This window comes from Pezoporus occidentalis, unplaced genomic scaffold (genome assembly GCF_034315485.1).
Source record: "Pezoporus occidentalis ecotype Australia unplaced genomic scaffold, CSIRO_AGI_Poc_V1 ctg213, whole genome shotgun sequence".
Lineage (NCBI taxonomy): Eukaryota > Metazoa > Chordata > Aves > Psittaciformes > Psittacidae > Pezoporus > Pezoporus occidentalis.
This window is the reverse complement of record NW_026913997.1, coordinates 2,830,158-2,844,495: the sequence shown is the minus strand read 5'-3', so window position 1 is coordinate 2,844,495 and position 14,338 is coordinate 2,830,158. Positions and strand designations below refer to the sequence as shown.

Below are 14,338 nucleotides of genomic sequence, written 5' to 3'. Positions count from 1 at the left end.
ATGACCAACTTACACAACTTCCAAATGCTCAGCAGAGAGCCAAGAGGAGGCAAGAGGACAATAAGGGGATAGGAAAAAACACATGCAGCCTTGGCTCACAACTTGTATACCGATTAGCTATGCAGTCAGACCTAACTCTAAGAAAAAAAAAATGAGATACCTGAGAAATTCTCCTAGCCGGTGTCCTGCCTGGTTGTCTGCCTCACAATCTGAAGAAAGAAAACGAGCAGCCATTTAGTTGAGGAACATAACTTCTCACGATGAAAACCAAGAATCAAGAATTGGAGTACCATCATTGCTCACCACAGTTACTTTCTCAGTTTTGTGTCTCATAGGTTATCTTCATCAGCTTCTGAACACATCTTGCAGTTTACCTATATGTCATACAAGGTGTGAAAAGAAATTAAACACCAGATGTATTTACAGTAAAATCATCCTTACAGGCATGACACCTCAAAGACTGGATTTGCAATTAGTGGTGAAGAAACAGTTTAATGGAGAATGGTCATAGCCTGCTCAATAATGAATCAGGTCCTGTTCACCTGGAGACAGGAATACATCCACAGACAGCCACACAGATGAAAGAAGGAATAAAATGTGATAAAGCATCACATACAGAAAAGACTGTTCTTCTCCAGACTTCAACAGCTGTTAATTCCTCCCTTCCATTTTAACCAAGAGTTAAACATGAATTTACCCATGGACGGCAGCTGTAAAAATGCATACTTCTGGGAACCTGATACTGCTGTTGCATGTACTGGCCCAACCCCTTTCCACTGACAGAAAAACACGAGCCCACAGCCCTGCCTTGAGGGGTACACACTGGTAATCCTTCAGTTCCTCAAGGAAAAAAGGGTTTCCTGAGAAGGGAAACCTTCTACCTCTCTGTTTATTCTAGAACAAAATAGAGATGACAGTGATTTCCCAGAAGGGAACTGCTCCAAGCCTTTTAGACATATTAAATTTAATACAAGAGCTAACAAGAAACCCAAAACCACACAATTTATCTAGTTCTGCTCCTGAAGAAAGAAGTTCATTTTGAGCAAACAGAAACATGACAAATATGAGAGTATTTCAACAAGATGTGTAAGTACCTTCCCAGGTACAGAATAACAGTATGAACATACCAGCATAAATCCAGGTCTCTTTTTTTTCCAGTCCTGCTCCCATAGTGTCACTCCCAGGAGAACACATGCTGTATCCTTTTGTTCCTGAAATCCAGGACTTGTAGCATCTTCCCTTAGCAGTGGAATTGTAAAGTGCTCGGGAACTGACCAAACCTTCTGCAGATGAAGATGGGGAAAGGCAGGTTCTCAGGATTATTCTGCGGATGCGCCAGAGGAATACGGGTATGGATTAATCAGAGATTTTCACTCCAATGAATTTCCTCTGAAAGGGTTAAAAGCGTATTTTTTAACTAAACACCTACGGCCCTCAGGGTAAATCCTCAGGCAAATCTTCAAGCACATAAACCCGCTTGCTATTAAAAATAAATCCAAGATTAGCCCATGGTTTGAAGTGATAAATTTTTATTTTAGGGAAAAAAAAATAAAAAAAATCATCCCAAAAACATTCCGCTATTGCAGTTTGTAAAATGTTCACTGTTTGCAGCAGAAACAGTTCACAATTCAGAACTCAAGAATCAAAATAACATTGTGCAAAATAGTACTGGCATAACTACACATAGCAAAGAGACTAGTGTAAATCAAGAATTCCATTGAAATTAGTGGAGCTGCTCCAGCTTTACACCAGTGTACATCACCTCAGAATAGGTCCTTTTTGCAGAACATCCCTGGAATTCCTCTTGCTTACAAAAATTGCCTTACATGCAACAAGTAACCTATGAGTACAACATATGCAAGAACACCTCCACAAGTTATCACAGTGTAATAGAGGAAAACATATCAGCCGATTTCATGTAAAGGCAAATCTAATGGCAGTTTTGGACACCCCTTGACTGCTACCCTCAAAAATTGCACATTTCAAGAAATGAAATAATTTAGAATAAAGCCAAGCAATATTCAACTATCAGTACATTGAGAATTAGGGTGGACGAGGAACCAGGAAGGTTTTTATCTATTGTTTTTCAGCTTACTAAATCTTCCCCAGAGAGTTGTTTCAAAAGGAATTTGTGTAAGAAATGTTAGTTTGCAGTGTTACCAGGCCAAGTCCTCGTCTGCAATTCAGATAGACCTATCAACGCTACAGAAGTCTCTGTAGTCAAATACAAACCCCAATGAAGAACTATTAAACAAAGACCATACCTTAAGCATTTACTGATGACATGCAATGAAATCAAGCAAGCAGTAACAGGACTCCATTTACATTTGGAGCATTCAGAAAAAGACTGTTGCAGTTTAGTTAGGGCACAGGACTGGAATTTCACAAAACACTTGTGAAGAGTTAACGTTCTCTCTCCACATAACACACAAAGTAACAGTTTCAAAACAATGCATCTAGGTCATTCTTTGTATGACCAAAATGTTCAGAGCAGAACTGATTTTCAGAGTTGCTTAACACTCACAAACTCATGTCAAGAAAATATACAGGTACATCTCGCAGTAAGTGGTCATTCTGTTCTCCTGCACACCCAGGTTTAGAAAAGCAATTCCATAAGAACTCTTTGATCATAATGAAACTAGTTCCTCCACAGTGCTTTTCACCTCCCTAGGTTAGGAAAGATACATCTTTTATTACCTTTTCTAAGAGCCAACATTTTTATTTTAATACATGCCCACCTCTAAGGGTTTGGGTCTACGCCACAACATCTTTAAGCTGTGACATTTGATGAAGCGCACACACTTAAATTATGGAGTTATAAAGAGGAAGCACGGTCCTGAACTCCTCAAGTGTCTGATTCTTTTATGTCCAGGGTCTTTTTTGCAGATCATATTCATGAGAACAAGTAAGAATGACACACAAGATTTGCTCTGGAGGTACATGCAAGCACACATCAGTTCTGGGTGAGAACAAGTCTGCAAGTCTGTCCATAAAAAAACAAAGATCCTTACAAACACCAGTCCTGCCTCAAGCCACAAAGATAAAAGCAGCAGACCTACGCAGACTGTATGTGTGCATGTGCACAATCAGTCAAATGGGAATCAAGAAGTCACCCTGCAGCACTGATCTTTGTAACTGCTTGTCCCTGGTGACTTTCCATGCGTTTTCTTTCACCTTCACAGTCTCACAGAAAAGCTGTCAGATACTCAGCAAGGAAACATGGACATCGCTGGCAGTGAGTTACTGTAAATACATCAGCATTTCAGAGATGGCAGGGACAGAACATAGTACTTCAGCCAGGAATTATTGCTGTACCACTGAATTCTATAAAACCCAATAAGCAACAAGAAGTTAGCCTGAGGCAGAAGAAAGGTTAATGGGTATGACTTTTTTCTCTTCCCAAAAGACTCAGCTTCAGTGTTTCGTAACAGATTCTGAATTCCAGGAAATTTTAGAACAAACCAAAAAAATAGCCCTGAGACTAAATACACCTTTTAAGAGCTGCTATTGCTTTACATAAATCAAACACAGCAATCATTTACTTCCACAGTATGCAGTACTTAATTTTCACTCCCTTTTTTTCCTCACCTGGGATATGTATGTGCAAATAAGAATTTCTTTCCAAGACATATATACTCAAGCATTATCTGTTACTTTTCCAAGCACTTAAATTTGTTGCTATAGGAGTATGGCACCAAGCAAGACAAGAATGGCTAAAACAGGTCAAACTTGAACAAAGTCCTCTTCCCTTGTGCCTTGAGTGTTTTAAAAAAGGATATCAATAGCCATAGCTGCCACCACAGACCTTCATTACAATAATACCTCCCTCCTTGTGACTTATGTAGGATTTACAGCTGGAGGAACACCACCTAGTACATCTCCAACTGTCAGCATTACTAAGCACCACCACCAGCCTTTAAGTGTGGCTAGAAGTGTGAAATACCAAGAAAACAAGAATATCAAGTGTGTCAAGTTGTGCATAAAAATAGACGTCTAATTTTTCTTATGCTACAAAGTAGGCAATCAAGGAACTGACTAGGTCTATGCATAGCTAGGATTTAAAGTATGCCAAAAAAACTTGAACTTCCAGTAAAACTGTGCTTAAGTAATGCATGGGTCAAGCCCCCAAAAACCAGAATATCCCACTGTATAAATAGAAGAACTTTAGAAAAGCTCCATGCACTCTCAGATCTATTTTGAAATTGATTTAATTACTTTATCAAACAGCTCTGCTATGGCACAAGACAGCACATAAAAAGTTTAAGGCTAATTTTTGTATGCACACATGTAAAAGCTGGTCTTGGAACAAGAGCTGTCATATTTTCTGAATTCTGAGTCTTTAGTATAGATTCATAGTAAAGTAAGAGCTGCCACGGCAATGGTGGAGTTGTCCTGCATATAAAAAAGACTGAATGTTGTCCTGCATGCAGTTTTTTATAAAAAGCAAAAGCCTCACACATTTATGTTTGTTTCTTATCAGAGCAGCTCACTAACTTGTACAGTACATTGTCCAATAACATACAACATAAACTACCAAAGAGATGCTCAAGTACTACAACAGGTGCAAAAGAAAGTCCTAGGGCATGAAAGCCCACCGCTATTTGGAGAGTCACTCTGTGATGAAAACAAACATCGGAATGCAGTTTTGGTGAAGTCAGTTAAGCCTCAAGGCTGTAGTAAAGACTATTCGTTAACTTTAGCCCTTTGGTTCTTAACCGTTCAGTTAAGATCTCCTGATAAAGCACTAGGCAGTGTGGTATTGACGGAGAAGCTCTTTACATACTGCTGTTACAGAAACAGAAAACAGACTTACAAGTACTTCCTTCACCTGAACGATCTGATCTTCCATGAATCCAGTCACACCAGGTTTGAAAAGAAACCTATCTAAAGCAGTAAATTTTAGACTTCAAATTGCACTGTAACTGTGTCAGAAAAAGCTAATTAATATCCACCAAACCTAGAAAGAATTATCAACTGGCCAAATTTGATGCACAAAGCCACTTACTTTAAAACTCTGTCCCTCAACAACTACTTCTTCAATATAAATCAGAGCTGCTACTTCAAAACAGAGTTCTTCGGTCCCATCTGCACAATCCTATCTATTTTGATGGGAAGACGGATAGTAAACCAAATTCTGCTTGCTTGCTAATTTAACATGTCTAATATTTAAACACTTTCTGGTACATTTTTTGTTTAACAATTTTTTTTTGCAGTATTTTAAGCAAGGATTCAGTATACCATCTAGTGTGATTTACTCCTACTTGCTGAGTAAAGTACACTGCTATCATAATTGTTTATGTAGAATTTAAAGGAACATGAAATGTGCATCAAAACCCACAACTATTATGTCCACAGGTATGCAGTCTGTTTTGGTTTTTTTCTCCCAAGTGAAATGTTTGTAATCAAATTTAGCGTAGCAAGCACTGAATTAAATTTCGTATTTACAGTATCATCTTTAAACAGATGCAGTTATAAGTGGACCCGAGTATGCAACTGATCCATGGAAGCTATGCATATGCAAGCCGGTCAGAACTGCTCCCGTGTAACAGACCACTATTCAGACCCAGAGACTGTCCACGATGACACTTACTTTGAAATTACTGAATCTAACTCTGTAAAAAAGGTACAAGGTTTTATAAGTTTGTTTTATAAGTTGATACAGCACTGACAGTCAGGTCACTGCAGGTTTTTTTGCATATCTGTATTGTATTTTTCCTGAAGTTTCTGTTTGCAATTGCCTTTCCACCCATTTTCATCTTTCATTATAATTTCAAAGGAATCATAAACTGCTGTATATCAGGACAGACCATGTATTAAAAAGATCCTCTGTTTTACATGCCAGCCCAAGTCGCTGGTCAAAAAGGGAGAATGTATCTGCTGCTGTAAATTTCTGTGTAACAGATACCATGCCTGACAAACCATCAACTTCAACAGACACACAAAACACCACTATGACAACAGGGAGGAAACCATGCACAGATATTTCAGTATTATGTGGCCAAGGTTTATAATACAGTGATGAGTCATGTCAGAGCAAATTTGTGCCAAGAGTGATTAATGATTCAGGCTGACTAACTCTGTAAATAGCCAAGCAAGCCTCTAAGAGGCAAGTGGCATATCTTCTGCAAGAAACAATACTGAGTAAGAGGATAACATTTTTTTCCCCACCCCTGCACAAAAATCTTACGGACAAATAGAACAACACAGGGGCAAGTGCTTTACAATGCAATTTTCCAGCCAATAAACCAACACTGGTGGGAATTCCATGAAGGAGGGAGTTTTAAGAATGTGACTTACCTGAAAAGCAAACTTCCAATATCAAAAAAAATGTACACTATATACTAACACTGCTTTTTGAATACTATTATGTTTCAGAAGTTTCAGACATATTATCTTATTTAGTTCAGGGCTGAGGCTGTTCAGCAAGGTCACATAATTTGAGACTGCTGAAATACTTCAGCAATCCTTTGGTCCCAGCAGCTGTAAAACAGCCAAGTAAAAAAGAACCTTCCCTACAAAAAAAAAACAAAACCCAAAATAAAATGGGGCAGGGGGATCGTCACCAGGAAAGTGTCTTCTAAACACCACATACTATGCACCAGAAAAGGCAATTATTTTTACAAAATACACATTTTCATACAAAAGACATCTTGCAAAATCATCTGATTGCCCCTCCCTCTGCATATTACAATGGTAAATGGGATCAGCTGATTGGTCTTGAGATTTTTGTTTCAGTGGGAAAAAAGTCAAAGGACACACAGCATTACAACAATTGGTCCTTTAAATGGCAAAGGAGTATGACAGTCTTTGTTTTCACCAGTGTCTAAAAAAGTAGGAGAGAAACAGAACCGGAGTCTTCATAAGCAGAAAGTGCAACAGAGTATATCAGCTGCTGCGTCCTCCTGAACTTCTCAATGTGCTACCAAACTACCAATTATACAAAGAGTTCAATAATGACAGTGCCATAAATTGTTAAAACAATGCAACTAGTGTGATCAGAAAGGTCCAGTTAACTGGTTCCAATTTTTTCCCAGTAGTTGCCCAGAGAAATGTCAAGACAATCTAAATCTATCCTTCAGCTTCCTCAATAGGTCCAGATTGCTGGAGTATAGAGGTCTGTGGTATTATTGTACTTGTTCCACGAGAGATCCTGTCTTGATCTGTGTTTGTAGACAAGGAGGCCATAGAAATGGGCTGTAACAAACTGGGTGTCATGCTGGAGGAGACAGTCAGGCTGTGTGTGGTGCCCTTAAGTGTGAGATCCTGTGTTGGAAGAAGTGGCTTGAGGATGCTGACAAGACAGAAAGCAGAGCCACTTTTAGGAATGAAATTCACTTTGTTCTTGTCAGGGCAGTAGAAGGCTGGAATTTCATGCAATGGCTTTGGCCTAGAAATAAAATACACATAGTAATTTTAAGATTACATTGAACCACCAAATTCTGTCCATGGCAAGTACATATGGCTGAAGACACCAGTGGAGACAAGCTGATCGTTAAACTTGAAGTATTTCACCCACTCAATAATGCCTTAATGACACTTATACCACATTGCAAATGGCAAGGTGGTTTAAACTGCTTCTTTACATATACTATGAGATAACCAACACATTATTAGGGCAGGCTGTCTCCTAATCCAAGGAAGACACTAAGTTCATGTTGCAGATCACAAAACCTGTCCCTGCACTGGCATATCCAATATATAAGCGAGCATTCTCGAGCGTGTTCTCCAGAAACTTTCACAACCCAACACATTCTGCCCCACCCCAACTCTTTATACACCAAGCCTTGCGAGAGAAAGCTGGCATAGCAATGTTTCTAATATTGTACATCTTTGAGCTGTTCATGATCATAGTGGGATTCCCTTCCCCATACTTCTGCCTCCATTGCATGTCCACCTGAGTGCAGCCTGAATCTCTGTAAAAGATAAGACCCTCTTAAAAACTCAGTGCAGGGAATAAAATGTAGTATTCTCAAAGTGGCATTTATGATTAAGTACCTGTAACCAGGGAAGGAAGTGTGGAACACCTATTTAGCTCCTAACTTGCAGTTTTGAGATCTCAGCATATAATTCAACCAACTCATACTTTATGAAAGACAGCTGAAAGAAATTGTGGATAGCACAAGAATGCCTTCTGCGTATCTCAAATGATGCAATGTAAATCTACTAAACTAGTCTAACTCTTTAAGGCAAAACCATGGGAATCTGCTCTAAAGCCTCTCTTCTCTGCTGGAGAAAGCTATCAGAAATTTATACCCATTTTTCTCTTGTTGCCAGCACTGTCCTTTAGCTTATAACCTCCCGTTCTCTTCCATGCGTGTGTGAGATAGCTGAATGGACTTCTATTTTCATTCTAACTGGGCCAAGTAAGCTAATCTTTCAGTATACTCTTGTAGAAGATACTTCTACTCTGAAAAGTAATTCTGCTTGTGAAATAGGGTATGTTTCCATGTTAGCTGATTCTTAGAGTGTCCGGAAAAGCCAAAAATCCATTTGTAAGTTTTTCCCCCAAATGAAAATCCTAAAAGCTCCAAACAAATAATGTTAAGCAAAGGCTGAGGTTTAAATAGTTACACTCATGTATTCCATGTACGTGTGGAATGCAAGTGCCAGATGTGAAAAGGATTTTTGCATGCAACTGCAGCATCTACATAAAGACTTCTGTAGAAGCCTGTTTCATTCTACAGCAGACCAGTCCTACAGTTATGCAGCAAGGACATCCCAAAAGAAATGCAAATGCAAGTCAAGTTACAATAAAGTATGTTCCTGGAGCAAGTGGGGACAATCCAATCTGCTGGTAACGTAACTTACACAGTCTAACTTAAGTTACTGTAACCCTTCCTATGTTGCTATGAAGAGACCATAAGGAACTCTCAGAATACATTTTCAGCAATCAGAGATGGAAAATAAAGCCACCTATAATTTTTTAAATTACTCCTTACACTAGAATAAGCAGAACTAGGCATTGTTGAAATAAGAGTATTATAAACAAATTATGCTTCCTGTGTGATGAAATGAAGTTTTTAATTACAGGTTAAGAGTCCTGCACACAACTAACACAAGGGTATAAAACCTCCACTGAAAATAAGAATAAAACATTAAATCCCCAGAATATTTCCAAATGACAAAAGCTGGTGTTTTCACAATAACCAAAGCATCAAATACTTAGGGCCAAATTTACTCATCTGTCACTAGAGGTTTCACAGCTACACAGACATAGCTGAAAAAATATGGTCTTCAGAGTCTAGATTACAATGTGCCTGTCAAGTCATGACGTATTAGCTGATACACCTGCATTACAGCTTCTTATCATATGTGGTTATTAGAGTTCCTCCCCCACTACCTGCCAGGTAAGACACAATCCTCTCAAGTTATGCTGGTTTAAAAAGTCTCCCAATATGCTGATTTAAAAAAAGAATCCAGCAATAAAATACTCTCATACATGCCACTATATAGTCACACAAAATAGAGATCTGGCTGTTAGCATGGTATTAGTAACTGGACTAATAATTTTGGTCCAACACAAAAATCAATAAACCAATGGGTAACTCTGAATATTTTTGATTTAGTAAAGATCAACTTACAAGCTTTCCTCAAACACTTTAACCTTTTCACAGCCCTCTGGAGGTTCACGCTTGAACATGTAGCTGTTGTTGGGTTTTGGTGAGGTAGCATATTTTGGCAAGGGAGAATTATTCCCATTCTCTGCAGGAAAAGAGTTTCTCATTACTTTAATGTGTCACACTATGAAAAAACTCCAATAAACCCAATCTTTAAATGCCCCCCAAACTGAAACCACTTCATTACCAATGATATAAAATTAAGAAATGTTTTCATTTGCCTTCAAGTTTATTTGCAAATAAGGTTTATTATCTGAAACTCTTTACTGCTCTCCATTTCTCCTTATACTATTTTCAGGCTCCTCTTCAATCTCTGTTTATTTCTAGACACTTCTATTTCTAACTGCAAATCTGAATCTACAGTCCTGTGCTGTCAACAATCCAGCCAAAAGAAATGGGCAGAAGCCATATTCCTTAAAAGCCAGAACAAGTTTATGTTGAATCTTAAAATTTTTCTAGATCAACTCAGAATACTTCTGATAAAAGAATAATCAAAGCACCCCAAACAGTTGAACTTCTACGGGTGCATGTATGAAGTCCTAGAAGGTTGCCCATTTTGTCTGAGATCATGAAGAATACCTGGCACAAGCAACAGGACTAGCCTACTTTGCTGTTCCACCTGTTGCTGTACACTCTGGCTTCCCCAGCTTGCTTAAAGTACTTGAATCCATTATTTAAAAAACAAAAAACTTGATTGGGAAGCACATTCCTCAGTTACGTCTATCCAGGTTCAATTACAGAGCACTAGACGAGTGTGCACACACAGTATCCGGAGCCATTTCTCCATGGATGTGGGAAACAAACCCCTTCTTTACAACACACTCATGAACATCACAACAGGTTGCAGTTTAGCATTGTTGAATTCTTAGTTACACAGTACCTTTATCTCTGGAATCAGCAAGAAGATCATCTGTAGAACATGGACTTTCTTCACTGCCTTCATTAGAGATGGTAAGAAATGAGGTTGGAGATACTGACTGGGAGCGGCTGCTGTTGTTACTACCCCTGTCTGCTCCACCGGGTGTTTGGGTATCAATGCTGCGAGTACTACTACTACGCTGAACGAGCGGAGGCGGTGCACGGTGCCCATCTGGAATATCTTGAGGCTGGTAAAAAACAAAATGTATCAGATGCCTGGCTCTTGCCTGGTTAGCAATTTCTTTAAATACAGTAATGCTGAGGGTTTTTTCATGTTTCATAAAGCTGTTTGAAGTAGAAAATTTCATTCATTACACAAGACTCCAACAGAAAATAAGTCAGGTTTGGAAACTAAGGACAACAGTTTTCAAGCTTTCACAGAATCACAGAATTGCCGAGGTTGGAAGAGACCTTTTGATAATCACTTAATCCAACACCCCTGCTCAAGCAGACTCAGCTAGAGCAGTCTGTCCAAGACTTTGTCCAGCCAAGTTTTGAGCACCTCCACAGACAGTGATTCCACAACCTCTCTGAGCAACTTGCTCCAGTTCTGAGCACCCTCACACATCTGAGGGCTTGGGGGAGAAAGAAAGAAAGGTAGGTGTTTTCCTGGTGTTCAGACTGAATTTCATGTTAATTTATGCCCACTAACTCTTGCCCTCTTCAGCACTACTGAGAAGAGTCCAGCTCCCTCCTCTTCCATTCTCCACATCAGACCATCCCCAAGCTTTCTCTTCTCAAGGCTGAACAGCCCCAGCTCTCTTAGCCTTTTCTTGTATGAAAGATGTTCCAGTCCCTTAATCATCTTCATGGCCTGTATTTCTGATACTCTAAATTTACCTCTAAAAACAACTAAAAGTAAAAATGAAAAGCTAAAAATAGGCAAGTTATGCTTCAACTGGGATGTGGATAGTTCAGCATGGGCAAAAAGAAGAAAAAGTTACTACAAGAACTCTCAAAACAGACCTATTGTCTTGTCCTGTTTTACTGAGATTTCTTATTTTACTGGAAAACTAATTACATCACAGTAATCACAGCGGAAAAGGTTGAGATTCACCTCTTCATTTTGCTTTCGAAGAGACTTTTCAACTACCTTTATTAAAGAAAGCAGAATGAATTCCAGGCAAATTGCACTAAAAACTGTGCAAAACAAAGCTTATAACTGATACAACTCAGAGCGAAACCAAAATAATAGAAAACAAATATGGTGGCAGATACATACAACAAGTTGTTCCTCTTTGTCTCCCGTCTCCTTAATTATTATCTCAATCTCCTGATTCAGTCCTTCCACGCTGTTTCGGAATCGCGACCCTGTTGATTTGGCAATAGGTATCACAGGAACAAGAGCACTCTTTGGGATGGGAGCCTGAGAAACCAGTGAGAAAGCAATATAGATTTACTTACAAAACACAGTTACCAATTCTACTTAAAAGTGAGCCTTTAAAAAAAACACAGCTACACCTCAATATCAAGGATTTACATGAAACTATAGTAATTATGTTAAAATGGATGCCTTAATGAAAGAAACAGAGCTTCCTTGTTTCAAATCTAATTTCTAGCAGGAAAAGCTTTCAACAATCTAGTTTCAAGACTTCCCTTGATATGGTCTGCCTCCAGCTCAACAACATTTGACAAGTAAAAATTTAACAGAAACATTAAAATATAAGTAATTCTGAAGCCTTTAAAATATATTCACATTCCTCCTGAAATGAGCCATACCACAATTTCAGTTCCTTCACTGTTTTACCACCGATTTACCACTTGTAATTTCATTTAAAACATGTTTTAATGGAAGTCTGCTGTCATTTACAGCAACAGACACACGCAGAAGGAAAAGTATTCCACAAATGCAAGATTGCACTATACTAGAAATGAAGACCAACACGGTAACTACACATATAAGGTTGACAAAACAATTCAGGAAGACTTCCACAGAAAGAATAAAATCCCAAACCCAAATGTTAATACACAGAACATTTTAAACATCCAGTGTTTCCAAGTGTGCATGAAAACTCTATTCTCAGAAAACACATTACTGAAGTTTTCCAAAGCCCCTTTTGTACACGACAACTTCTTGAGATTTCCCTTCTTCTCCATTAGCATCCTCCTCCCCATTAAAAAGCCATGCTATCAGAACATTAGCAAATTCTGCCCTGAACTTCAACACAGACTCTTGCTGGGTACTACTATAGATAATAGAACACGTCCTGCAAACATTTAGTTCAACTCAAGGAACAGTATGACACTTAAAAGTCACAGTACAACTCCTGTGTAAAATTCCTAGACTCTATGGCCTAATGTGCTGTGATTGAGAACATCTCCTCTACTGATTGAAGGACACTAGCATTATCACCTGGTCTTCAAAGTGATGTGTTTGTTATTTGTTGGGGTTTTGTTTTGTTTGTTTTGTTTCCTTTAATTAATATTTTTATTGTCTCATTTATTTGTTTGGCTTGTCTTGGTCTGTACCAAGACCACGCACAGTCAGGCACCAAAGCACTGTGACTTTGCATTCAAATTCTCAAAAACCATGCAAAATCTGTCTAGCAGAAAAACCACCTTTGAAAGATTAATGTAAACAAGAGAATTCTAAGTGCAGATCATAATGCAGACTATGTTCACACTTACTGAAGTGGCAAAACTTATAAATCCTATTAGTTTTGCTTCACTGACACATTAAGATAGCTATTGACAAAGAGGCTTGCACACGGACTGCAAAAGCTTCTGTTCAGGAAATGCTTGTGACTGTTTATGTCTACAAAAACTAAACATTCTCATCATGGCCAAACTTGAAAACACTTTCACATGTCTTGCCCAAAGATGAAAAAGAGAAAACAAACAACTGGAGATGAGTACAGAATTATGAGAAACCCTTCTGTTACAAACAAGGCGTTGGATCAACAGGAGAGGAAACTAATACAGGTCAATATCCGGTCATAATACAAGTATATCAGCACAAGCCTAGGCACTAATAAAGATTGTTTATGAACCCAGTTATTAAATATACACATTCTTAGCACAAACTGTACTTGCTAAAAAGTAGAAAACAATGATGCTTGTCTAAGGCTTCAGCAGCCCTTAGCAAAATGGGGAAATTCTCCATCTTTTAAATATGACTGCATAGCATGAAAATTCCTAAAATCACAGTACTGTTTGAAGAGCTCAAAAGTAGAAAAAGCACAAGGTGCTTCACTAGAGTTCATTATGGCTCAATACAGCATGTTTCACTTCCAAGAGAAATCTTATTCTGCACATGACTGAGGATGACTTGTTAATACAGAGTGGTATGGGTGGAAAGGGAAGGAGGTGCCATTACAGGGGTGGAACAATCGGCCTCAAACCGAGACCCTTCCTTTAGAAACACTGCCTTCACGGAGGTCTGCATGGAGCTGATTCCTGACATACAGGAATAGGCTACAGGAATCAGACTATTTATCTGTATATTTGGGAACACACAAAGTGAAGCACAGTGCCAAACACAGGAGACTAATTACAGTGCCCACATAATAATACACTGTCATTGAGTGTTGGTGTAGGACGGTTAAGAGTCCTCAAACTTGCAGGCACGTTCACAGGTATTTTAGGAAAATGCTCTAGCTCTTCTAACTTTTTCAATAGCAACGGAACTTTAAACAGAATCCAAAATCTTTTGATGCTTTTGGATATTAACATCAAACCGTCTCAAGGTCGAACGCATCGTGGCAATTTCACTTTAAAAATGAAACACCCTACCTGTGTAAGTGGGCAATAGTGACACAAAGAAAAAAACAAACCCATGTTGCATGCAGTTGGCTTCAGTATTA

At 38.6% G+C, this 14,338-nt stretch overlaps 1 protein-coding gene across 1 annotated transcript in view; it reads right to left on the bottom strand.

The window, feature by feature from the left end:
• Positions 1-1,512: 1,512 nt before the first annotated feature.
• FAM117B (family with sequence similarity 117 member B) overlaps positions 1,513-14,338 on the bottom strand; it is a 31,981-nt gene continuing 19,155 nt past the window's right edge. Inside the window, exons 5-8 of the mRNA XM_062619772.1 lie at positions 11,758-11,901; positions 10,498-10,723; positions 9,582-9,702; positions 1,513-7,387 (exon numbers count right to left, since the gene is read on the bottom strand). Of these exons, the coding sequence (XP_062475756.1) occupies positions 7,069-7,387; positions 9,582-9,702; positions 10,498-10,723; positions 11,758-11,901 (810 nt within the window). The 3' untranslated portion in view covers positions 1,513-7,068. The remainder of the gene's footprint in view (positions 7,388-9,581; positions 9,703-10,497; positions 10,724-11,757; positions 11,902-14,338) is intronic.